The 27,428-nt window shown below is 35.7% G+C and overlaps 1 protein-coding gene across 3 annotated transcripts in view; it reads right to left on the minus strand.

Moving 5' to 3' along the window:
- Window positions 1–27,428, minus strand: part of DPP10 (dipeptidyl peptidase like 10) — a 479,453-nt gene that overhangs the window by 111,875 nt on the left and 340,150 nt on the right. For all 3 annotated transcript variants that reach the window (XM_051810269.1, XM_051810268.1, XM_051810270.1), the window contains exons 4-5: window positions 25,524–25,618; window positions 15,157–15,231 (exon numbers count right to left, since the gene is read on the minus strand). In XM_051810269.1, coding sequence (XP_051666229.1) covers window positions 15,157–15,231; window positions 25,524–25,618 — 170 coding nt within the window. The remainder of the gene's footprint in view (window positions 1–15,156; window positions 15,232–25,523; window positions 25,619–27,428) is intronic.

A 27,428-nucleotide genomic window follows, 5' to 3' on the forward strand; every position in this document is an offset into this window, starting at 1 on the left:
ATTTCCAAACTATTTTATTTGAAGGATTAGTGTGTCATTTCCAAGAGGTTTCACAGAATCTTTTAAGTTGCAATAGGTTCATCAAGTCCAACCATTAACCCAACACTGTCAAGTCCACCACTAAACCATGTCCTTAAGTGACACACCCATATGACTATAAATACCTTCAAGGATGGTGACTCAACCTTTTTTTTAGCCTCATTTTGGTCATCATGTCTAACACCAAATAGCTAAATTAAATAGTTTAATGAATCCTGTTCAGTCTGGTATGAATAGGCTATTTTTTGATTATCCATGATCCTCCACAACTAAAGACAGGACACCTAAAGATCTAGTTTCACTAAAATCGTCCATAGGCAATCCTTTTGGAGATGTTAGAGTAACTCCTCTAAACAACCCCTCTCAACAAAGGATTTTTCCACAGTTCAACTGAATAACTATATAAAGTGATATATATATGTCCAGCCACACTTTCATGAAATATTTTCAGGTTAGAGTAATGAAGTGGCAAGTACAACAGAGATGAAATTTGATAGGCCATTTATGTAGTAAACTATGTCTCCATAGCTCTTTAATCAATGTCCTGAATCAATTACCACTCATTATTCTTGATGCATTGTAAGAGAACACATGACCATATATCACTCTCTACGACCATAACATTTTATGCTAATTTAATATATTACCATACATATCATCTCAAGGTTAAAAAGAAAAAAAAGTCTCAAACATTTCTGAGAGAGATATAGCTCAGGAACTGACTTTCGTTTCCATTATTTAAGTAAATGTATAGATTGATAGATGTGCTATCCACTATCCATTTGAAGTACTATATCAGGTATAAAAGAGTGGAAATGAGGACCAAATTTAGCTGCCAGCATTTGTCATCTACTGTACTCATTTTTTTTTTTTACTCTGCATATTATTTCAACTCATTTCTATACACGAGAACTTTTTGTAGTTTCAGACTATTCTGACAGACCATTCCAGAGGCAAGTACTTTATAGAATAAACTGGCCTACCCTTCCAGTTCATGACATCTAGTTGCACTTGGCAGGAATAGAACTATGATTCACCAGATGATATATCCAATCTTGGTCATATAACACCCCTGAGCTTTAGATGCAACCAGCAAAATTAGCAAAGGACTTTTGGAATCAGGTATCTTCTCACATTTTATCACTTTCTAAGTGAGCTCCAGTCTCCTCATGTAGCCAAATCATAAGAAACTGTGTGTTCGGAATTCCTTTTTTTTTTTTTTTCTGGAACATACTTAATATCTTTATAACTGATTTATCTATCAAACTATCAAATATATGAAAAGTAATAAGGAAAGTAGATATTACTAATTGTGACAAGAAACAAAATAATAAAGCAGGCAGGATATGGATTAAGTGAGGATTTTTTGAGATCAAGAAATATATTTAAAAAGGAAACTTCCCCTCTTAGGGAAGGAGAGGAAACAGAAAAAGATGGAAAAAGAAATGAGTAACAGAGTGCATAATTGTGTCAGGGAGGGGATAGGATTAAGAAAGAGATAGTTAAAGTCTCATGAACACTAATCAAGGCAGAGGAAACAGAGGCAAGAGGAGAAAAACTAGAGAAGTGGGAAAGTTAAAAGAAAAGCAGGGTGACATTTCTTGGTTAGCTTGGTATTAAAAGCATATGGAAGTATACACAGAAAACACAGCAAAAATTTGGGAATGCTTCTTGGTAGAACATAACAACAAACCACTAGGATAAATGCAAATACCTGGAAGCTTCAGGCTATTAAGAGATATAGTAAAAAGAAGAGTTAAGAATTGGATTTGAGTAGTTGGGAAGAGTGGGAGAGCAGAGCAATCTGTTCCTCACTGTGACCCCGGGTGATTCTGTGTTTCTTTCCGTTCATTTGCTTGTCACATTTTCAAGTTCTAAATTTCCATTTCAATGTAAGGTTCCAAAAATTATTGGAACATTAATATAAGCAAAATCACCCAAATAGACAGCCTTTCCCTGAATATTCAAAACAGTTAATGATGTTCTTCTTTTTTTGGAATATTATACAAATAGGACATAATTGCAATGAGCTGCAATAACTTTAATGCCAAGCTCATATTTAGATTTTTACTTTCCTATGAGTGTTCACTGCATGATGATTTTAATTTCATCTGAGATACTGAAAAAAAAAAATTATGGCACAGCCAAAGCAGATGGTTGCTGTAATAAATACCACAGCTGAGAGTCACAGTGAAATTCCACTCATGAGAAATATTATTAATATACAAGTTCCCTTTCTTAGCTTGATATCTGCCCTTTCGGGGAGGACTGGTTTTTACACGTCTCAAGGCGTTGGAAACCAAACTTTGGATTTAATTGCTATATTTTTATATATATAATATATAAATTAGCTTAATTGTTTTTAAGCTTCTTGTATGGAAGTCTTACCAACCATTCACTCCAAATGCTCCTAATCTTTTAACAAAATGAATAATTAAGCCTAATAATACATCATTAAATAGCCCAGTTTTTCATGAATGCATTTGACTGAGTTTTTAATATTAAATATTTTTAACAAAATATGGATATATTGCTAACAGAGATCAACCTTCCTGTATAAGTTTCAAAATATAAAATTATAATGTATATAAATATACTATATATTCAAATTTAAAAACATCTTTGTAGGATCCCTTAGAGGTATGATGCTTTCATGTGACTAGGGGATCTCTCAATGAAAGCTACTGCACAGATGATTTCTGTGGTCAGAGTAACAACTTTTTTCATATCACCGAGACTCCAGAACCACAAGTACAGCATGATAGGATCACACATGGGTTGAGACTGAGGCACATGGAAAACCAAGAACCATCACCTCAAAAATAAAACAGATCTAAGTTCTCTAACATTCATACAAAAGCCTGATTTAACTTAAAATGATAAGTACCACTTCAATTTGCTAATTTAAATGTAACTACAGTATATTTATACTATTTCTTCAACCATTATGGCAACCTCAGCCTTTCTGGATAATTCCAGATTAAGATAACACAACATTTTCCAAGAAAAGACTCTTCACCTTTGACCAGAATTCACAGACATGACCAATATAAAACTCACAACAAAGGGTTGCGACTGATACAGTAAATAAAACTATTTACTCAATCCACTAACTGAAAGAAGCCTCCAAAAAATGTTACATTAGTACCAATGATCTGCCCTTAACCTCAAAAAGCACAGCTGACACCATGCCCTATAAGATCTTCATTATCCTGCTGTACTAGAACTTGCACTGCTGTTAGTGTAGCTGACTAAAGAAGAATCTGAGACAAAAATAAAACAGCGCTGGCATCATGTGCTAGAGAGACACATAGTCAGCTCTGCCAGCTTAATTTTCTATATCTTACCAAGGACTGGAATCCAAAGGATTAAGGGAAACATTTGGTCTTGATGATCCTTGTGGGTCCCTTTCAACTCAGGATATTCTGTGATTCTGTGAAACAGCCCAATGCAGCTTTACAACGCAAGGATACATGATACCAGTAAGGACAAGAGCTAGTGGGTCCATTGCAGCTGCGAGGTATCTAAATGGATAAATAAATAAGCAATCAAGGGCTATAACATCTTATGTTACTAACTGATACAGCATGAAAGCCAGAATAGCTTTGCCACATGTAAACCTCTCCCAGGCTAATCTCATCATAGGTACAGACTCTTCCTACTAACCCTCCTCCAAGGTAAGTTTAGAAACAGGTGAGGTTTTTTGCAAGAATGAACCATATGAAGTCATAAATCCTCCATCAGAACTTGAATGGGAGTTTGAGCTGTTGAGCAGACTTTGTTAGATCTCAGTTGCAGACACAGCCATCCCCAGGGGAAAGTACAGAGACAAGGAATTATGATAGGAAAGGCTGAGATTCAGATGTGCATCAGTTACTTATTCCCTCTACTCTGTGAGCCCAGCCATCACAGGTAGTGAAGATCACAGAAGGATGCAAAGGCCACCTTCACCTTCTAATTTCTCTTTGAACATAAATCCCAATGGGAGAAGAGCCGATGTGAGTAGGAGTGGCACCAAACCAAACCCAGCTCTCCTTGAGGGAGGAGAAGCAGAGGAATAAACTTGCTGACACTCCCCTATGCAGCCTCTTAATCTTAAAACATGTTAAACACAGCACGTTCATATACATGTCAGCTAAAACAACGAAGGAAGGCTCATAAACAAAACCATGGACAGATGAAGTTGACAGTGACAAGAATTTGAATCAATTCTTGTCTCAGCATCCACAAAAGCAGCTGAAGGTCACATTCAGGAAGTTTCCACTGGAGGAAAACATAGTTTTAAAATATCTTGAAGATAATGAAGATGGCAATTAGAACCACTATAAGCTGACAGTGCACCAGGGCCAAGTGAATTGCACTCAAAATGCTACAGAAAATAACAATGACAGAAGCAAGCTGTCAGAAATCTCTGTTACAACTGTCCCTAAAGAGAGAGAGTACCATGAGAAGCAAGATGACTAATGTTCACAAAGGTGTAAACAACCTACAGCTCTAAAGGCCAACTCAAAGCACAGACAAACTGCTGAAAACATTGATAAATCTATCCTCTACAAGATCCTGCTGAAAATCTCTGTTCCTTGTTCATCATCCACCTGGCTGATGCTGTCACACTACAGAGATGACTTTATTACATTTGTGTGATAGGTGGGCAAGGGATGATCCAAAAGTCCATTTTAAAGACAATGGAAAAAGTTCCATTGACTTTAATAGCATTTTCATCAAGTTCAGAAGCGATAAGCACTTTAGGAGCCTGCTAGATAACGGTTGCTGCTTAAATATAATGATATTTCCTTCACAGTGAAAGTGAAAGATTGTGGAAGAAAATTAAATTCTGATGTGCTTGGACTGGTTCTCTGAGATGTGGCAAGCAGCTCCGGAGCTCCCGGGGCACAAAATATCTTCCAGCTTCAAGATCCTTTTTGTACATACATTTGGGAAGAGTAGATATTCTCTGTGGGACAGTTTTTAAACATGTTTACTCATGTTTGGACCGCTGCTACAGGTTGTCCTTACCACAGGTACTATACTCGAACTTATCTTTGGAGCGATCAATATTTTCCAAAACTGTGTCAGGATTTTAAGATTTCAACCTCCTTTTTTTCTGGTTACAAAAACAAGCAAACAAAAAACAAAGCAGCTAACACTTTCCCTGCTCCCCCTCAAGAAATTTGAGTAAATGCACAGTACAAAAATTCTCTCCTTCAAGACTGAAAACATTTATTAAGAATGTTACAGTCACATTTTTAGATTGTGCATTAAAATTCTTCAGACCAGGAACTTGGAATTTAGAATTAAAAAGAAGCTGCAAGTCTTACCCACTGATCTGATTTTTTTTAAGTCACTACTTTTTTCCAACTTGTCTATTTTAAGTAAAATTTAATTATTATTCGATGTGCACTACTGATAGAACTATGCAGAATAACTGAAAAGCATTTATTTTCCCCCCTCTCACATTTTAGAGTAATCGGTTTCAAACAGGTTAGCCAGCCTATTTGACTATTTAATCATAACAGAAAGTGATTTTGAACCTTCAGTCAAAGTTTACATTTTCCTTTCATCTGATTTTCCTCATTTTTGCAGCATGGAAACAATTCAGAACTTCTTCCTACCAAACATGACCACTGCAGTGAGAACTGTACCCATTCATGTATATGTAGAGGAAAAAGATGAAATTTCTAATACACACAAAGGTATGGAAACATTTGAAAATAAGAATCTAAGTGAACATAAAAAAAAAAAGTTAAATAAAACTATTGAAAATGTTTTAAGGAATATTTGGCACCTTATGAAACTGTACATTTGGGTAGACATTTGCTGTTTGTTCTCCTTCTTGGGAACAGTTCCAAAAATATCAAAGTTTTTTTTTTTTAATCTTTGGAATCTTTATCACAAGGGGGAATACTGCTCATGTGATCATACCGACTCACACACTCAACCAAGTTGAGAGGATTTCAGGAAGTCATCAGCTGAACTTCCTGCACAAAGCAGGATCAACACTGAATCCAGGCTAGGTGTCCGATGGCTTGCTCCAACCAGGTCCTGAAAGTGCCTCTCTGGGCAAAGTCTAATTATGCTTGATTGCATTTTACCAATGAAATAAGATCTGCAGATAAAGTTTTGGAGTTTCGGTTTCAAGGTAGCATCACTGACAGACTTCAGTCAACAGATGTACTACAAAAAGTATAAGACTGGAGAAGTATTAACCCTTTCTGTTTGCACTTTGTGTTGTTATTTACTGATAGGATATTTTAAAACAAATATTTCAATCTATATTTACTTAAATACAAGCATATATATGTATCTTTAAATATATCCTTATATACCATCCCTGCCCCATCCCTGGAAGTGTTCAAGGCCAGGCTGGATGGGGTCCTGAGCAACCTATTCTAGTGGAAGGCATCCCTGCCCATAGCAGGGGGTTGGAACAAGACGATCTTTAAGGTTCCTTCCAACCCAAACATTCTATGATTCTATGACACAATAAACGTGAAAAACATCATGGCTACTCTACAAAGATATTCAGTTCATTTTTTCTAAAGATATTAAAAAAAACAAACTTAAACCACATGCTAGCACATCAGTCAATATTGTGGAATAACTTTGCCTCTCAATTTCTATAATAAGTCAAAATCAAGATACTTTAAAAGATGAGAACTTTAGGCTTCTAGACTGTGCTTCAGCATTCTATTTCATATATGAAATGCATCTGAAAAGATTTTCTAGCAAATGTTGTTGCATTTAGGAAAAAAACCCAAACAAACCAGAAACTCACTAAGTCATCCTTAATTTGTAAATCTAATTCATAACACTGCAGCCAAAGAAAGATGTTAATTAATACTAGTATAAAATTCATGATCACTAACAATATATATTATTTTGGCTGCAAGACTAAAATTCTGAATGTGTGATCAATGACTATTTTAAGATTAAGTGACCATTTGGGATTATATTCATCAATACTAATGGTATCTTATTTAAAAGTTTAATGAGAAAGCTATAATGCATATCACACTTCTCAGTAAGATACATTATTATTGAATTTCAGATAGAGGATATTATGAAAAATGAAATAAAAGCAAAAAAACTCCATTCTTTAAAATGGATTTTCTAAGTGTGCTGAACACATGAACTGGACTGTAGGTATTTGTTTTAAGTAATTCAATCTTGTTTCTTTTCAGTCCATATAGAAAGAGTATGTCTTTAAGTTAGACCTGCAGATATCCTGATACCTACATCATATAAAACATACATGGCATTTCAGTAAAATGTTATAACACAATGGGTCAGTCAAGTCCATGAAGTGATTTTGCTCCTCAGAAGTCATTTATTCCTGGTATTTGATGTGAGCCAGCTCTTGTATTTGAGAAATCAATAAATGTAGCAGCTGAAGTAACAATGATTCATGCTCAGGGTAAAACCTGTCAAAACTGAGAGATGTGTAAAATATTCTTTTAGTCCATATTTTTTGGTAGCAAGGAAGGGAATTACTATTTCTTGGGAACATGGAACAAAGAATCATTAAAAACAGGTGGGTGTATCAGTTGACTCTAGTTGTTTGTGGTGAACTCTGGCAGATTTCAATCCAAATTAAAGCTCTGTTCAGCTTTTCCAGCCTTTAACAGCTACTGATACAGTCTCCAATTAGGACTCCTAACAGTCCTGTTATTTATTCAGGCTGTCCTTAGTTGTTTTTGTTTTATCAAAACAGCCCCTTATTGTTTTCATTCAGCATTGCTGAGGGAGACTTATTTTCACATATCTTTGATAAAAATATCATTAGTACCCCATCTTCTACGAAGCCTCAAACATTACACCGTATAACTAGCTTTCAGTTGTACACTATTTCTGGTAACAATCATTAGTATACACAAGATAAGTGGAATTAAAAAACAAACAAATAAATACCTTTTAAATACAACTCTTTTCTGTCCACGGGCTGTGATGGACAAACTCTTCACTTACAATGGACATTTCTGGGACATAGCTACATATTATCAATGCACAAGAGAGGAACAGGGATGTCAAAGGGTTGGCAGTTTCACAGCAGAAGCTGGAACTTATACTGTATGAAATAAATAGTTCATGGATTAATGGAGCTGCTGACTTAAATAGTGTAATAATGCCTGTTTCTATAGCATTAGCACAGTGGGATTCCAGTCCCTTTGGATTATTATATGATGTAGGAATACAACCATGCAAAAATCAGTTAAGACTGAGTTTCTAAACTGCTGCATCTCAGAAACTCAGCTGGACACCATCTAAGTCCTACCGAAATAACAGTACTCATGCTTGATAAGAATGACAATATTATTGAAAATAAATACTTTTTCTGTCAATAAACATTTTGTTTGAAAAGCTAAATACCCTAGAATCCATTTTTACTGAACAACGGAAAAGTACAATTTTCTTTTCTCAATACTGTCTTTGAATAAGAACTTGAAACATGAATTCTGATTTTTTACCTCTGGCAACTCTGAAAAGGAAAAAAACCCATATTCTCTCTACATTAGAATTACTTATTTTGTTTACTTATAAAAAATGAGTTCGAACAGCAATCCTGTAAGAACAAAATGGAATAGAAAAACTCAGTAAGTTATATGAAAAGCAGCAACACCCTGTCTCATGTGGTTTACTATGATTATTTTTTTTAACTGCTACACAAGGTTGAACTTGCATATATGAATCAACATAGAAAAAGCAGGAAGTGGATAAATATGGACAGGTATGTGACATGATAGCTACTATATCAGAATTTAAAAAAAAAACAGTGGAAGCACCCAAACAGTACTCCAGTTTCTCACCTTTCTAGTTCAGAATTTTTTCTAAAATGATGTAACTGTGACAGTTCAAACCCTGTTCTGTTGGTGACCACAGTAAAACCCTGGCAGTGCACAGTCCCAAAATCCCACCACAAATACACCAAAAATTCATACACAATAACGCATATAGAAAGATAAATAATGCACAGGATATGCAGATATTCCAGGTGTAACTTCGAATAAGTAGTAAGGTAGTAATCTGTCTGATGAACTGAATGCAAGTACTTCCAGGACTGCAACTCAACAGAGAATAAATGTGAAGTCTGTTTATCAGACAAATGCTAAACAAACATCATTGTCCACGATTCTCAGCATGAAATATGCTCTTTCTATTTTCCCCATCTTCTATTTATGGGGACTGGTGGTTATTATGTTTTGCCAATAATTTAGATAAAATCCTGGATAGAAGTGGGATACTGTGTTCACATGAATAGTCACTCCTATGGGATAATCCATTATAGTATGTAGTGGTACAAAATTCATTTTACCAGGTTTTACTACAAAGTACATCATCTCCTCAGGTAAAGACCTTGGCTTTTTATATCTTTAAAATGCCTTGCATATCTGAGGAGCTATAAAAAATAAAGTCAAGTATATGTAAAAGATGAGTAGTATGCCAAGGTAACCTACAGCCCAGCTGTTATGTTACCACATTCTAATCTGACCACCTAAAACTTCAACTCAAAGTAAAACAACAGCCTTTAAAATGGGGAAATTTGAGCAGCCTGCTTCCATGAATTGCTCAACAGCTGACCTTTTGAGCACCCAATCTTGTCATACCTAAGAGAGGAATAAAATATGTCACAAAAACATATTTGCAAGAAGTAATTTCACATTTTGGGGGTGTAACTCACTTTAAAATTCCCTTCTTATTTTTTTTCCCTCTCACTACACTAAAGCTGCTAAAAAATGGTTATTTGTGTTCTTGACAACAGATAAAGATAAATGGGAAAGTCATGTCTGGATCAGACTTCAATTTACGATCCCATAAGATCAGGAGTATACACATGCATGTTTGCCTCTGGACTCATCTCAGAATGAACAAATGAAAGATTACCCTGAGGACCCACAGAAATACACATGAAAAACAGGTTTATCTAAAGCAGCATGCATTTATGGAGGAAATAGTTGATAGCATGAATTTTGTATCAGATCTTTACTTCATAGAGAGAGCTACATAAAATACTGTTGGTTTAAAAAGTCTTTTGTTATTCTTTTGTATGAAATAATCTTGGTGAGAAAATATTGTTTCCATGGGTTAGATGACAGATTTCATTTCATCTTTGTCATTTAAGTCTCCAACCCTTAGCTGGTACTCCAGATAATGCTCCTCAAAGCCAGACTTTCATAAGCGCTATATATACTATCCTGTTGAAAACATCTGCACACATTAAAACCAGTGTCATGATAATACGACATAATACCAGGTGGTTGATGTCTTTATCCTTTAACTTTTGCTGAACAAAAATTCAATAATGAATTTCACTGACCGAGAGGTTTACTGACAATTGGACATTTAGTTTCCACCTAATTGGTAGAGAGATAATCTCCTACTGCAGAACAGATGATCATAATTTAAGACTTCATTGAATTTTGCCCCTCACGGATTCTTCTAATCTGCAGACAAACTCCTGAAGATCCCTTCAGTGCACTCGAGTAAGCCAGTACCACAAGCAAGCTCTAAAAGCTTGATGAGAATGTCACTTGTTGCTGTTTGTCCTTTACTTGCTGTAGACTGTGGTCAGTATTCCCTATCATTACCCTCTAAAAATAGACATTACAGCAGCAAAGTGATTAGCACACAGTAGAGAAGTAACTTGGGGTTTCTTTGCTTTAAACACTCTATTGGACTCTCATTTTTACTTCAATACATTAAACTAAAAATACTCAGATACGCTTTTGAAATATTTTTCACTCCTACTGAATGAGTGATGGTAAGATCTAAAATTATTTTTCTCCCACCTTTCTGAAAAGGATTTGGGTTCCTCTTCATCCTGATCTTACCATAAGAATTATTAGAAACTATTTTCATGGTGCATTTAGCTAAATGCATTGTTTCATTAGAACTCTCTAGCTAAAAAAGAGATTACAGTTTGAAGCCCTAATTCAGGGAAAGATTTCCTTTTTTAGACAGTATATAATATGCTTGCACTTCTAAACTAGAGCTGAACTTTAAACTGTGTTTAAGTACATTTCTGAACCAAGAGCTAAAAAAACTCTCACATAATTAATCTTGTTGAATTACTTGAAAACAGAAATGATGCATTATTAATAGAAAAGAGAATAAAGTAGGAAAAAAATCTTGAAATTTGGTATTCAAAAGGGATTTGAAAGCAGGGAGAAGGAAAGTACAGTTTGTAGGAAAAAAAGTCACAAAATCACAAGGAAGGGCTATTAAATTAAATGAAGAAAAAGAGGATCTGATCTCATCTACTTCATTTGCTCTTCTGTGGCACATTGTACTCTACAAAGAGCATGGGGAGAAAATGCCCAGGATGTCTGAGCAAAAAACTCACTAATATCTGAATAAAACTTACTTGCATTTCATGTGGAGTCCATGAACAACTTGCAAGGTATAACCTGCTAAGGGACATGGAAATTTCCCAATGGTAAAAGAATTTCAAAGGATATCAGTGCTCACTGTTCTGCAAGTTTCAGCCCCATTCTTTATCACTGATGCAAGAACAGAGTGCCTGATTTCCACTTTCTAATCAAAATATAAATCAGGTTTTGGTAGTTGTGAATAACACCACTAGAAGAGTGAGAAAAATTTTAAATGTCATTTTAGCACAGTCCTTATTGAAAGCAACAGTGAAATAACCTTTCCTCTTGAAATCTCAACAGGTTTAGTTACTCTGTCTCTCAGAGAGTCACATTCTTTGCTCACACCTTGACAGTTTTCAAAGGAAAATCAAAAAGATATAGCAGTACAAAACTGTCCTCTCTCACATACAATATGTATAATAATTTCCCTGGTGTTGTGTTCCCACTGTCCCAGAAGAATCAGGATGGCACAATATTCAGCAAGAATTTCTCAAATTAGATCCTACTTAGTGATCTGTTGCCTTCAAAAATGAGACTTTTTCAGTGATGTTACCAAATTATGGCAAGCAACAGAAAGAAAGAACATTATACACTACACACAGCTGATCCATGGAAGTTTTGGCAAAGTCAAAAAACTCAGAGAATTGATGAAAGCATTTCAGAAGTGTGGAGAACTATGGAGTACTGCAGAAAAGAGCACACAGAAAGTACCTCCACAATTGCCACAGCCTTACAGAAAACTCCTGATAGTCACAGGGATGATGCCAGTAATACCAGCTTGGGTTCTGTGACCTGCTATGATGGAGATGGAGGGAACCTGATGTCCAAAAATCAATTTACACCACCTTGAATTCTTTAGCAGAAGAATTTTCTTCCATATTATTTTTATAGAGCTATACTAAAACAGCTGCTATGCCACATGAAATGATTTTCTTCCTTCTATTAAGCACGATTTAAATGATTCATTCAATTATTACTTTTGTATTCAAAGATGGCTTATTTTCATGCAGATTTATGTTCCGTTATGCGTAGAGGACATTCTTAATTGTGCTGAAACAACTGCAAATTTAATTAAAGTTTGCCATTCCAAGCATAAAATAGATTAAAGAAAATGCTGACAACAGTAAAATAAATATTCAACCATTTAATTTAACTCAACATTTATTTTTAATCCAAACATCAAAATAACCTTGTTTCTAATTACAATTTCATGACAAAATGTCTGAAGAGCATTTGTCTCTATTTTCCTCCAATCTGTTCAGCAGAAACACACTAGCTTATTTATAAAACTGTTGATTAATAAATCTGTTCCAGCTGTATTACTGTATGTTACAAAGAGCACAGTCTGATGTATGCAAACAACTATTATAATTTTAACATCCCAAACTCTTGAGAGTCTGCAAAAGCAGAAATCCCATCAAATACATTACAGGGCATTTATAGACCTAAATCTTAACAAAGAAGGGAAAATAAGGGTCAAACATAAGTAGTAAAGTCCAGAGGTCTGTGGCAATCTATAGCAGATGGTGAGATCAATTAAATGCCTACCATAAGTTATGTGTGGTTCCTTGAACTGGATATTAATAGAGTCAACCCTGTGTTGCAACACATGACGACAAGCAACTCCTCAGTTTCATAAAAAGTTACACTCAAAAGAGGTATGAAGAAGGAATTCAGCCTGATCCTAATGAAACTAATTTAAAACTCTCCAATTACATTATGCTGTTTAGTATTGATTTTAATTTTATAGTCAATAAATTTAATAAATTATAGTTAACAGCTGAGGGAACAAGTAAGGTAGACAGGTTGATTTCCCTTCATCCCTACTCAGTAAGTCTGTCTCTGACTGACAAAAAAAAAATTGAGAAGGCCCAAGAAGTATGAACACTAACTTAACCCTTCGTGTTATTTGGAAGCATTAGTTATGAAAAAATATAAAGGCTTCCCAAGGCATTGCATACCTTTTCTCCAACAGATTTAGAGCAAACAGAAGTGCCTTACTAGCCCAAGAAATATCCCAAGAAACAGAAAATTTGGAAGAAAAAAAGGTTTTTTACCAAATATTCACAATAATATTTTTTTTGCAACTTCTGAATGAATTGGCTCACACGATTTTTGTTTATTTTTCCTTTCACCTTAAGCAACACATTCTTCTCAGGAGCTAAGAGACTTCAGTGGTATTATTTACATCTGAGTGACAACATCCAGCTATTACAAATTTTAGCACCATCACCAGCACTTCTCGAAGACACAAAAACCACAGTATGTGTCTGGTTTGAAAGCCATGAGCCCAGCTGAAGTAGTCAAGAGTAAGCAACACAAGCCTCATTCAAAGCCATGAGGATTACCACCACAAACTGCTTGTTTGCCTGCTCATTTCTCATTTTAATTACTTCTTGTCAATATGCGTGAGCAAAGGAAATGGTCAGACGGAAAACGTAAATGCTGCAAACCTCTTTCCTCTATGTAACTCGACTGAGAAAGGATGGAAAAATTTCTTTTTTTTGCAACAAAATCAAAAATGAAATATAGAAAGGGAGTTCTACTGCAAAGATCCAGCAAGCATTGAGAGCTATTTGCATGTCAATGGACTATCTTTGTTGTGGGGCAGGGGTTCATCCCTGATGCCAACTAATTTAGATTTAATAAACTGTGATGGATACTTTCATGCTTTCCTTATCTATCTATATCAGCTATATATGCTACTGCTCAGAAAATCTCAAACAATAAAAACCAAACACTCAAAATTAAAGTTTCAATAGAAGAAATGAGGAATTTAAGCAATTATGAGGGATTATTAAACTCTTTCACAAAATAAGAACCAATCAAAAGGGGAAACAGCAAGAAGCAAGTATACTTCAGACAGGAATCAAATTGGAGCTCTTTATCACAAAAACAGTGAACTAAACAACAGCATCTCTTTCCTAATGATATATGCATACTGTAAAAAGAGCTTCATCTGGAATTCCCTAAAATTGGTACATGAAAACCCTACTTGAATACAAGTAATAATACAAAGTGAACAAATCACTTTACAACATCTTTAGAACAAACAAAACAACCCAACTTGTTTGAATAATCACTGAGTCCACCAAGCCAGAACCATTCATTCATGAAAAACAGTTTATATTTTAATAGCACTTTTTTATACAAACATCAATATGCAGAGAAGAAATTCATAAAACTATTTTTTTTGTGTGTTCAAAGATTTATTTTAGAAAACGCTACATGGTATTATTGATCAGAACTCTTTTTGACAACATAATAGCCTATAACATCTCTAAATACTATAAGAAACAAAGAATATACTGCATTATATAGACTTTCAGACTATCAGGCTTCAGACTACTGAAGCCAACAATAAAACTTTCATGACATGAATCAGTCTAGATTTATTTTTTTTAGTATAGTCCATAAATGACCTGTACAGCTGCTTAAAACAGAAGAAACATCAAAAGATGGGCTTTCACATAAACAGCAAACAGAGTAGTTTAAGTGTCATGAAAGCTCTACTGCAAAAACCAGCAAGGCCCTTCAGAGGAACCATGGCAATTTACCTCCCCTGAGAACCTTGCAATACTTCCCTACATACTCAAATACAAACTTCCCCATCATTGCATCGGAAGGTTTTGGGAAGAGAAATCCAGTACATAAATCCTATTATATTAAGTGGGATCACAGATGAAACACAGAAAACAATGGTTTCAGAGTTTTAATTTAGAGGCTTTTTGATTAATATTAGTTGACTTACCTGTTTAACATCATAAGCAAGAAGAACAAATCTTAAGTCTGGTGAAACAGAGTATCTTGATGCTTTGAATGTTACCTGCAATGAAGTAACAATAAAAGTGAGTTTGCTATAGGAAATTTTTTTCCCAAATTGTCTTACAACTCACTTAAGACTTTCCCATTTGTAACAGAGATTTGATTTAGAACACTGACGTAATTTTCACAAAAGAAGGACTCAAATAATTCTTAGCCTAATTAGCTGGTATCACTACAGTGGCAACAGATGAATCTGGCTTCAACACTAAATACTAATTAAGAAGCTGATGAGTTTTTTATCATTACTACAAGCACTAAACTCAAGGATAACAACTATAACCAATTCATCTATAGAGGATGAAGGCAGACACTTTGGTTGGTATGTACTTCAGGAATGATTATAAGAGAGATTCATAGCTAGGTTAAGCCTTAAAGATAACACACAAGAAAAAGAATAGCTGTACAACATGTCCCTGTTGCTTTTCTTTTAACACCACATACATAAACATTTTGCAAGACAACTTGCACTAAAGCAAAAATCTTTCTTATAAGAAAAAAAGTTCTTAGCAGAAAGCAAAGTGAAACATAAGCTAGCACCATAAAACTAATAATGCTTTACATCTACCCAGGACTACATGACACCCAATTGAATTCAAGGCTGTAATTTAATCAAGGGGTAATGCTGTTGTCAGAAATAATTTAATGCATCTAATGCATGAGAAAGATAAGAATGTGCTTTAAAGGGCACTGAAGGAAATAATTTTAAATTAATCTCAAGACATCTATTTGCAGAAGGAAAGAAAAAAGGAGATGTGAAAAATCTAGATAAGAATTGAAAAAGTAGGACAGAAAAAAATAACTGAACCACAAAGGTGCAAGATGAAAACAAATAAATGAATAGCTATGCAGAACAACTTCTATCCACTATTCAAAGGAAGACTTTCCCTTATTTTATTTCTTAAGCATTTGTTCTGCTTAATCTAATCCCACAGCTAAACTAATGAATTCAATGGGGGTTTAAGGTACCCAAAGCAGAAGTCACAAACTAATACATTCAGAGTAGCTAAGGAGTAATTTACAACAACAACAAAATCTTCCAATCAAGTGAAAAGATGCTACGTTTTGATATACAGATTAAACTCAGACTCCCAGGTATTAGAATCAAACTATCCAAAGACATCAAAGGGAAAAAATTAGTTTTGAAGATAAACGGTATTAGTTTGATGCAGCAGTGTAACAGTATCAGAAGTCAGAAGACAAATCTGCAGACTTGAGGAAAGTACATGGAAAAAAAAACCAACCAAACCTCAGAGTTGACCATCTTCAAGCATAAACTGTGTTAATGCTAATCTATGAATAACATTCCCTTTTCTTGGCACTTCACTGAAAACATTTTTAGACATGAAATTTCTCCTCTTTCTAGTAGTATATTAATTATTGCCCCCTACCTCAGTTTTCAGCAATATATAACCCAGGTAACTTTCCAAATTCATTCTCAGGGCATGCAGTGCTTACCATTTCATACATTTAGTAAGAATCTTCGGTCCCTGATTATGCCACCTTACAAGTAATGAGGTACTTCATGCAGACAGCTGAGTAGCTCAGCTGTAAGCTGTTGGCAGTTTGAGGTAACACCAGCAAGAACAACTTGCATATTATATTCTATATCCAAGTGTTGTGGGTTTGGGATTTAAAATCATTTGAATCCTACTGAAGATGACCTTGCTCATTCAGCTGGCACTCACCTGCAGAATTCTGCTTGCCTCTAGAAATGTCTCAGACACATGATGTACATGCAATGCCAAAAGATGTAATTTTTTTAATTGAAGAGAATGGTTTTGGCAAAATAGTTTTCTTCTTGTTGGTATAATGTTTTTTTTTTCCTTGGTAAAAGGAGTATAAAGCTGTTTCATACTTTTTAATATTTTACTTCAGAAATAAGAAACTAAAAGTTGACCAGCAGAAATCACGTACTCATTGCCAAACTTGATGGCAATGCTGATTTCTTTACATTATTATAAAAACATAATTAGCTCATTTAAGTTGGATTTAAAATCAAGCCTTTAATGAAATAGAGGCTTAATTCTAGTAGAATTGCAAGAGATTTAAGTAACTTAAAGTCACTTAAAGGGATTAAAATTTTCTTTAGAGTTCTGGCATTGGGATGGTTTTTTGGTAAGGACAAGCTCAATTTTGGTAATTAATTCAGAAACTGCCTTCTCATATTCACAGAAGAAGCCCTTCTAGATTAACAGTAGGAAATAAAGAAAAATCACCTGACTCCTTCTTCCTGCCTAACATGGCAAGTAAGCTCAGGATCTGTGAGTCACTAAAACAAAAGACATTTCACTTTTTCCCCACAACCATGTCTAAGGTATTTCATCAACCAAAAGATGCCTTACTCTACGACTGAGGAGATTAGATCAGCTGGTGATGAGCTTAAAAGAAAACCTCAGTCCCTGCTGTAGGAGGTGAGATCTATGCCACTCAAGCTCCTGGGAGATTATCTATTGAGACATTCACTATAGGGATTAGATATATTTATTAATTAAAAAGAAGTTTGTGAAGACTCTGACCCCAAGGGTTTGTTCTCTTCTCAGGAGAACATATTTTTGAGTTTGAAAGAAAGTGTTGGGAAAATATCATATTGGAAACCCACTGAGAATTAAAAAACTTCTGGTGTCTTGTTGTCAAAAATCTGGAGGACGGTTGTTCTGTTACCGTGTCTGTGTATCCACAATCTCTCAAGCTTCTTGCTTTGTCAGGAGCTATTGAGCCTTCATTCAGGAAGACAGACCTAAATACTGCCCCTTACTATGCCTCTATGGTTAGCTGTGTTTGATCTCTTAAGAAACATAGTTCTGGACAAATAAACTCTGAAACAGGGAGAAATAGAGCTGCCTAACTAGGCCCAGTCCAGGGATGCAGAAGCAGGGCTGCTTTCCCTCTGCATCACTGCACAGTATGAGCTAGTCAGGGGGCTGGGGGTAATTCAACACTGTGTTGTCCTGTGCACTCCATACCTACCCTTATCCCTTTCCAAACCACAAAAAGAGGCAAGGCACAACACAGGAAGAAAGGGAAGGTAATTTCCTTATTTTCCTCTAGCTTTATCTAGCCACATCAAGACTTGAAATCCCTGTGAAAACCATCAGCTCTATGCAATTAGAAAACATTTTGACTAGAGAAATTGCTGTAATCCTTAAATGTTGCATGATTCTGAGCGAAAAAAATGTTTTTAAAACACTTGTACACTGTCTTCCCTGCCTAATTCACAAACCTGCCATCCATTCTTCTTGCACTACTGCAGTTGACATCACTTTTTCAGACATGACTGATCTTATTCTTCACTCAACCAAAACCCCCATAGATTTTATAATTAGGCCTAGCCATATGAAACATTGCATTTCTAGATTTCTTTGAAATACCTCACGTGATAAGAGTTTTAACTCTTCTCCTGACAATGATGCATGATGTGATGATCCCATGGACCAGCAATGACTGCTATTCTCACTGTCAACATAGGTTGCAATGGTAAAATCCAAATGGAGGCAAAAGGACACAGAGCATTTAAACAGACTTTTGCCCTTCACCTTTCCAGCTTTCTTCTTTCATCCACATTCAAATATTGTGAAATCATAGTTTTGCACATAAAGAAGAACTGGCTTTTCTTCCGCCTTTCCATATGGACGCTTAAAATGGAACAAATATTCCAATGAACAATATATCCTCAACTTTGATTTCCTATGTCAATATTTTGCATTGATGATTTTTTTTTCAGTTTGCATTTTCTGTGGTTTTTGCTGTTAACAGAAATACCAGTTATGGGTGTGTTTAGGGAAGTTTTAGGCTTGGTTTAGGCTCCACATCCTCAACAAGGACCCCTAAATATCAGCTCTCTTTTATTTCTGCTGTTTTCTTAAAGCCTGGTTCTGAGGTACTGATGTACTGGCTACTTCCTTCATCTTTCCCCTATTCTTTCACCTACCATAAAATGTTGTTTTTACTATTTTTGTGGATTTTAACTACTATAACATTTACCTCATCAAATATCATTTTACATATCAAAAATATGCTGTAGAGCAGATAGATGGAAGTTACTTGTAATATAGTGTAACTCAGAGTTTTAAGAATGTATTCATAATATGTAAAATACTTTATAATATTCTTTTTCCATAGTTTCAGTATGATAGCTTTCAGTGAAATAATACATCGCAGTCAAAACTGATTAAAAGAAATTTTCACTGTTGTGGAGCTTATTTGTTGGTTTTGGATTTTGTCCTTTAGTTGTACCCCTCCTCCTGTTTCAGTTTCTTGCGCTTCTGTTTTCCCCAGAGACTTCCATCTTCTACACTCCTATTACTATCCTTCTCCAATTATTGTTTTGTGCTCCCTTTACACATATTTAGGCTGCAAAATTTTTCATTATCCATCTGGGATAAAATATTTCAAGACCTCTGGAATGTTACTTTAAAGCTTGGTGGCAATACTACTACTTAGGAAATTATACATCTCTGTTTCACACACCTACAACTGTATCAGTATTTTACCTGAAGGGTATAGCAGGATCTCCCTGTATTGGAGATCATCAGCATTTACAGGTATTCAGCTCAGCTTATCAGACAGGCATTGACCAAATGAGAACACACAGCAGGAGTCAAGTCGGACAGAATTAGAGTGGCTGCAAGACCAGAAGGCATTTGGTACATCACAGTTCCCTAGGGTGGTACCAGCAATCAAGGGATCAATGGGATTCTCCTTTATTACCACTGCTGTGATTGAAAGGAGATGGCCTTGATGAGAGAGCAGCTGAGAGTGGAGCCCAGCATAACAAGGCTTGTAGCAGTAAAAACAGGGCATCTCTGAGAGAGAGAGTCTGGTTGTAATTAGAAAAACTTATGATAATTGGAATGTTGAAAAACTTGGGTTTCCAAGGTTACATTACTTAATGCACCACTTCTTGTGTCACCTGAGCATTTAACCTAGATCCAAGAATGTTGCAGTGTTAAGTGTTGTAGCTGTTAAGGCTCAGGATTCCCATCCAGTTTAAAAGACAAATATGCCTTAAAGCATGATCTAAGCTGACCTCTATGCTATGGATGGGTAGTTCTCAAAAACAGGAACGAAATTCCCAACCCCACCTGAAACTGTAGGACATAAAAATAGACATGAACCAATCTGTGGAGCTCACAGGGGCCTTGCACCATTGCCTTTGTGCTAGAAAATAACTTCTAACCATTCAGTCATGCAATTTTTTTCCCTCACGTTCCTCATTAACATTGATATAGTTAGGTCTTAACTGTTTTCTATATCAAAGAACAATCTTATCAGGAATATTATTTAGAAAAACCCCACACAGAGCTACTCTAACCTGACAGTTTTGCATTTTGGACATTCTTCACTTGGACAGAAAACAATGGGCATCACCAAGCTACAGTGACTGCAAACCCTTTCATCTGTCAGGCTTTCCCACCTTGATGCACAGTGGGGCACTGCAACAATAAATCCTACCTTACTAAACCCCCCCTACTGAAAAGGATTTGCTGAGGGGGTTATTTAACATTTAAAGGAGCACGGGAGAGTAGAGATATTTTACAATATTCATAACCACCTATTTACAACATGTGTGGGTCATTAAAATGTCTAGTGTTGCAACAATTACTAATATTTATGTGGTTATATAATGTTGTTTAATGTATTTACTATTATTCGCCCTTTCATTAATCTCTTATGCAAGGCTCTTAAAAATATAAGCATGTAAACCAGTCTTGCAATTAAATCTGCATTAATCAACAAAGGAATTATAACTGCATTATGATGCTGCACTGAGTTTCGTGTCAAAAGAGGAAGGGGATGCGGTGATGGGGAGCACAAAACAACCAAAAAAAAAATCAAAAGGTAGAGAACAAGAAGGGCTGTTCACGAACAACGCTCTGTAAAACACCACAAAACACTCTCTGCCCAAAGCTCTGCTTGAACTAAAACTCTCATTCTCTGTTTTTGGTTGCAAGGCCTCCACAGGGTTTTCACAGCTGGGCTGCCACAGCCTACTTGTGATTCACAAGCCATGACTACTGCTCTGCTCACCACTTGCAGGCAGGGAGAAGTAATCCTTCTCTCTCCATCCTTGTGTAAAAGATGGTCCACAATAACAAAACAACACAACATATTCCAGGGTATGCTCCCGTGGAAACAGGTTTGCAACTCAGTAATAACTGTTTGCTGTGCACCACAATGCAGCTTCCCCTTGAGCTCACAAACCGAAAACAAGTACACTTGTATTGTCAGGTATTGAAAACAAAACAACAGCCTTTTATCTGATGATTCAAAGTATATCCCATCATCTACACTCGAAAGGCTTAAGAAGCCACACTAGAATTATCTCTGACTGAAGACCCTGGACTGAGTGTTTGTTAGGGTGCACGCATGGTGTCCAAATAATTTTGCACATATGCACCACAAAAGCAGTGGAACTGAGCACTAACAAAAGTTATAGCACTTTTATAATTATTGGAGCTTTTTGAGAGGGAGAAATTAAGGTAAAATTTCTCCAGGTTTCTTTCAGAGGATTCAACACATTTGGAAAGTTCCATACCAGAACACACAGTCCTCACGCATATTTTTTCTCATCTCTGTGTTTGCTTTTTTCATTTTGGTTTCGGTTTAAGGTTTGTAAAACAGATTAGAGAAGCTGAGCTAGAAGTATAATAGGGGACCAGATGGACAATTTCCCTTGAGCACAAGAATCCATGTGGTCCTCCATGCGCTCTTCTCAGTTTAGCTGCATCTTGTGGCTGTGCTGTGAGTGAACTGGTAACCTGCTCTTACTGACTTTATGTAATAGTTGATAGTAAAAGGAATGAATCAAATACTTGTTAAACACTGAAATTACTTAGATAAATGTGGCATAATGCTACTTATTTTGGAGGTGTGATGTGTAATAAAGTACTGCTAAATGCAGAAAACCTGGTAGGCTCATCACTTAGGATCATGGTGATAGGCATCTCAGATAGATCACAGAGAACATATTGTAATCAAGTATCAAGGCAGCATCACAAACATCAGGATGCCATGCAGAGATTAATGTCTAGGGCTTTTTTTGGCTTCTCTTAATAGAAGACTTGTCCAGCCTCCAACTGTTAACATTTATACACCGCTGGCTCAGGACTTTAACTGTTTATTAGACAGCTGAAACAGGATGCACTACATGAATACACTCAGAGGACAAACACATATTACAAAACATCTCTAAATAATAACAATTAGAGATGTTAATAGATATTCTTTGTGCTTTACAAGCTACCCTTTTCACTCATGGCATTGCAATTGTTATCCATAATATTGGTTTGCTGCTGTTAATTATATAAAGGTCAGATTGTTTTATCAACAGATTGATTATAGAAAAGGATTCCATTTCTAAGGGAAAAATTTCTTCTAGTTCTGAATAAAACCTGATGAAACTGTAAAAAAATACTGTAATTCAGGAATTTGGAGTAGATACTTCCCCCATGTAAGAGAAGTGGGCATCTTAGAATGACAAAACACTAGTCTTTCTTCTTTCTGGGCGCATGACTATTATTAAAGATAATTTTAAAGGATATTTTTTAATCTTCTATATATGTAACATGTTTTTTTAAAACCTACAGTCTGCTTTTTTGGTGATGCACCTATATAGTGAGCACAGGAGATCCTCAGTAGGGATATCTGACTTTTAGACAATAAGCAACACAAAGAAGAGTAAAAGATACGTACTTTGCAGGAAAATGGCAATCTCTAAGGTGCAAAAGAAGAGCCAGTGATCTCTAAGCAGTGGAAGACTGCTTCAGGGGTTTAGCAATGAGGGGAAAAAACCCCAAATCTCTTCTGAGCTGCTGCTTCAAACCCAGCCCAATCAGGAGTGACAATCAGGAGTCTTTATTTGCCCCTTGCCTCCGTGCAATGAGTTTATCATGGCAGTTCAATTTTCCATGGACAATTATCAATATTACTAAGTAAACATGTCACTTCTGCCCTATTTGAGCAAACAGGAGAACAAACCCAGATTAAAATCATACTAATAACTCCCAGCAAAAGGTGACTCTTCCATGACTAAAACCCTTTGATAGGGAAGAATGAGGGAACTTACAGTGCCACTGCATATGTTGGATCTCTACTGTACTTCTTATTAATACAAGACATCTCTTCAGAGTCATTAAACCAGCACCATTCTAATTATACACCAGTGATTAAGCAGATGTGACACTGAGCGAGGAAAATGTTTGATTAATGATCCAGGTGTATAACTTTGGAAGATTACATTTAGCAGTGTGAATTAGGGGGCAGGCAAGCTTACAGGAAGAGGACAGCATTTGATTTCAGCCTGCCTCTGTAATGTTATGATTTCCTGTTAGGACTGTTGGCCACTGTGTCAACAGACAACTCAGTGCAGAACATTTCCCACTGCTGTCTTCCAAACATACACCAACAAACTTATCGAACCTTCTGCTCTGTTTTCAGCTTTTTATTATACTTCCATATGAATACTTGCTGGAATTCACTTTATTTAATTCTAACACTCTAAGCTTTTGACTGTGTAAAGAGAGGACTTTTGCAGGAAAGAACACACTTAGCTTTTTGTTTATCTCTGTTCCACTCATAATTGTTAAATGGTTGCTGGAATATTATCTACTTTGTTTTAGTTTCCCATATTTCTAATTAACAGTAGATATCTAATGTCTAGAGCTCACTCAGTTTGTGTGACTTCAGGATAAGTCAGTTCCATGAAGAGCCCAGAGAACAGCAACTTTGCAAAAAGAGGTGACACTCAGATTATGAAGCAGCCTGTCCACACCAATCCAGTGTTACGTGGCAAGGCTGGTTTAGCATAATGGCCTGAATAGCTTGTCATGCTGGCATTACACTTTACATCACATGAGCCAAATAACTGCAACCAAAAGTATATGAATTAATCTGTAAGGAAACTTAAGTCTTGTAATGAAAGCCCCGTTTAATAGCCAGGGGTGCCCGGGCAGCTGCTTGCATTCAAGATATACACTAAAGGCAGTGCATAGGCCTGACACAGTTAATCCTCTACCTGGCCAGGCAAGCGCTCACACACACACACTCAAATACATGGATAAGAGGGAAAGTGCTTCTGTACTACTTTGTAGTTTGTACTTCACAGAGATTCACCTTTTCACCCACTTTTAATTGTGTCTGACAGCCTTTTTTGGGCTAAGAGGTACCCTGAGACACATCCCAGCATATGGAAAGGTCCAGCTCACAGAAAGGGAGCCACACACACACCCCATTAAAATACGATTCTCTCCTCCTTTCTCCTTCATCTTTACACGGACCTAGGAAGTCAGCATCAAGTTCTTTCTCCTGAACTTCTACTCTCCTCTTTCTTGTTTGAGAAGTTAGAAGTAAAGGTCACCCGAGGCTTTATGCTTTGAAAAGAAGAATCTCTATCAGCAAAGGCCAAGAACAGACCAGGAATAAAATCAGCATTTGCCAAAGACTGCTGATGAAAAGAAGTCATCCTTTAGGGTCTGTAGGTGCAAAAGATTTTACTAAATTAAAAATACAGGGATTAACAATAACAGCCAGTGGTCTGTATGGAGTATTTATGAGGAAAGATTGATGAGCCACATGTTTATGCTGCAAAACCCTGATAAATGAGAATTATAGGGTAGAATATGTGGTATCCCTGAGAACAACAGAGTTAAACAAAACAAAAGTAAGTGAAGAGTACAGTATGAAAGCACTCCTTAGCAATTACTGCTAGTCAGAAACATATGCAAAACCCTCACGTACATACTATTTTCTGGTCAAGAGGAATAATCCCCAACCATCTAGTTTTCCATTAAAGCACAGAGGAACAACTAAACCAGAGATTAACGTAACTAGGAAATACATTTTTCTTTGCATCTTCAATTGCTTTAAGGAAAATATTCCTATGAATTTTGAACATTTTTCCCCTTTTCTAACAGTGAAAAACTCTCAACACTTGGAGTAGCATTCCCCCATTTTATGAAATCTCCTATTCTAATAGAGATCAGGCAGATTCATCAGTGCATACACCAAGCATGAGCCTTCAAATGGCCTGAACAAAGCACAGACTACAATCGATAGAAAATCCTCCAACATCTTGGTTATTTATATGTAGGTTGGATAAAACAACAAATAATTTCACTCAGAAATCATTCACTGAGACAGGAATGGATTATACTTTTCATTTATATACAATCTAGTCTAGGTTATAAGCATATCTTCTGTACCATCTACATATTGTATTTTCTCCCTCCTATTACAGGAAAAATCTTAGCAAACTTCCATTTAGAAAGAAGTAAATAATATATATATATTACTTACAAAAGTTGTATTTTCCAATAATAATGTAGTTGTATTTGTTTCAACATTCAATTCAACAACATGTCCATTCCTGTTTTTATACACCACTGCTGTATCTGCAACAACAAAGGCATAAACAGTTAGGAAACACATTGAGTCTTTAATATACCTGTGGAGAAAAACAGTATGTTAAATTAATTAGAATGTCTTTATTACAATACACAAACAAGACAGAACTTTTGTCAATTTGCTTCATGAGCTTCAAAAATACCAATTTATGCCCTATAGCATGCTCATCCAAAAATTTCATTTAAATGGAAACCTTTTCTGTGGCAAAAACATGTTCAGTGGGATAGGATTGTTTTGAATGAAGCCACATCTTGACCATAAAGCTGCTCTCACCTAGATATCACTGTCATTCTGACACCAAGGTCTGAGCATATTCACTTTGAAAAGGGCCATGAACTTAAGGAAAGTTTTGCAAAGAAAAAAAAGTTTTTGCTGGATATCGTATTTACATATCTCCTTAGATGTGATTTTTCTAACAAAACTTCTACTCTTTTGTATTTTTGACTGGATTGAAAAAGTTATGATTATCTGAAGACAGACCACATTCTGTGTGATTAGTGCTGAGCCACAGAATACCAGATTGCCACATAAGCTGAATGTTGGCAAAGGAGAGTTAAAGGTAAGTAGGTCCATTTGTAAAACATTTAAAACACTGTGGGATGAACTGTAGCAATTTTTTCCTTCTAACACTCCATTTATAATTTCTCATGATAAACATAACTTAATACCACTCAAGAACAAAAACAAAAAACAAACAAACGAAATTAATTGTGACTCTTATGAAAAAGGCTTTGTATCTGTTCATATCAATACCTGTAAAATTACCAAGAAATACACAAATGCTATATAAGCCTTGATTTTCAAAAAAGAGGTTCCAAATTTCCCACTATTTCTAACAAAAGATTGAATAGATTGAGTGCTGATCTTTCATGTTATTTAAAACCCATGTGAAAGATTTATATTTAATGAAATGATTTTATTATAACAATGTAGAAAGCATGAGGAAGGTTCTAAATTAAGCCTAAAGGAAACACAAAAGAACTTTACTAAACCTCAGTAATGTCTGAGAAATTCATTACAGATCTCTGAATTTTATGAAGTGGGAAGTAAACAAGACTGGAGAAAGAAGTTATGCTATCATAAAAAATATGCTTTGCTTTGCTTATTTGGAAAAATGTAGCTGTATTTTAATTGACTCCACAGAAACTCGAGATATACAGCACTAGTGAATGTCCTCTGGTATGTTCTGTAAAATTAATGAAGCCTCATTTGAAGAGCTTATTAAACTATTCTAGGACCATGGTTGGGAAGTGGGGTGGGATTGATGGAGTTTAGGACAGTATTATTAGAGCTGTTGTTTAGGAAGGCAAATTAGATTGTGAACTGTGGAATTAACAGTAACTTCTTTTAAAGAAAAAGGTTTCAAATATTCATTTTGAGTAAAAAGAAATGGCACTTTGTATGAAGTTATTTGGTTTCAGGTTACTAATTACACAACATTATAGTTTTTGCAACTTCTTTTAGGAACCCTCACACCAAAAATCTCCACTGACGTTGTACCATGGTACTAAGAAGTTCTATAGAAAAAATAGTTGTCTGGCCAGAGAGCTGTCCCCAGTTCTGATTAAACCATGATGTGAGAAATGGCACATATAACCCAGAGACACTGAACAGCTGTCAATTACTTGAACAACCACGTAAAAGCAGCGCTCTGAACAATGTATCTTTGCTCCATACCTGAGACTAATGTGCTACCCAAATCCAAACGAGTATCAGAATGTTACTCCTTTTCATTTATCTACTTTTCTATGTGCCATTTGACCAGCAGGATTTATAGCATCATGCTTCAGTAAATAA

Source organism: Manacus candei, unplaced genomic scaffold (genome assembly GCF_025592945.1).
Source record: "Manacus candei isolate 608988 ecotype Guabito, Panama unplaced genomic scaffold, ASM2559294v1 h1tg000077l, whole genome shotgun sequence".
Classification (NCBI taxonomy): Eukaryota; Metazoa; Chordata; class Aves; order Passeriformes; family Pipridae; genus Manacus; species Manacus candei.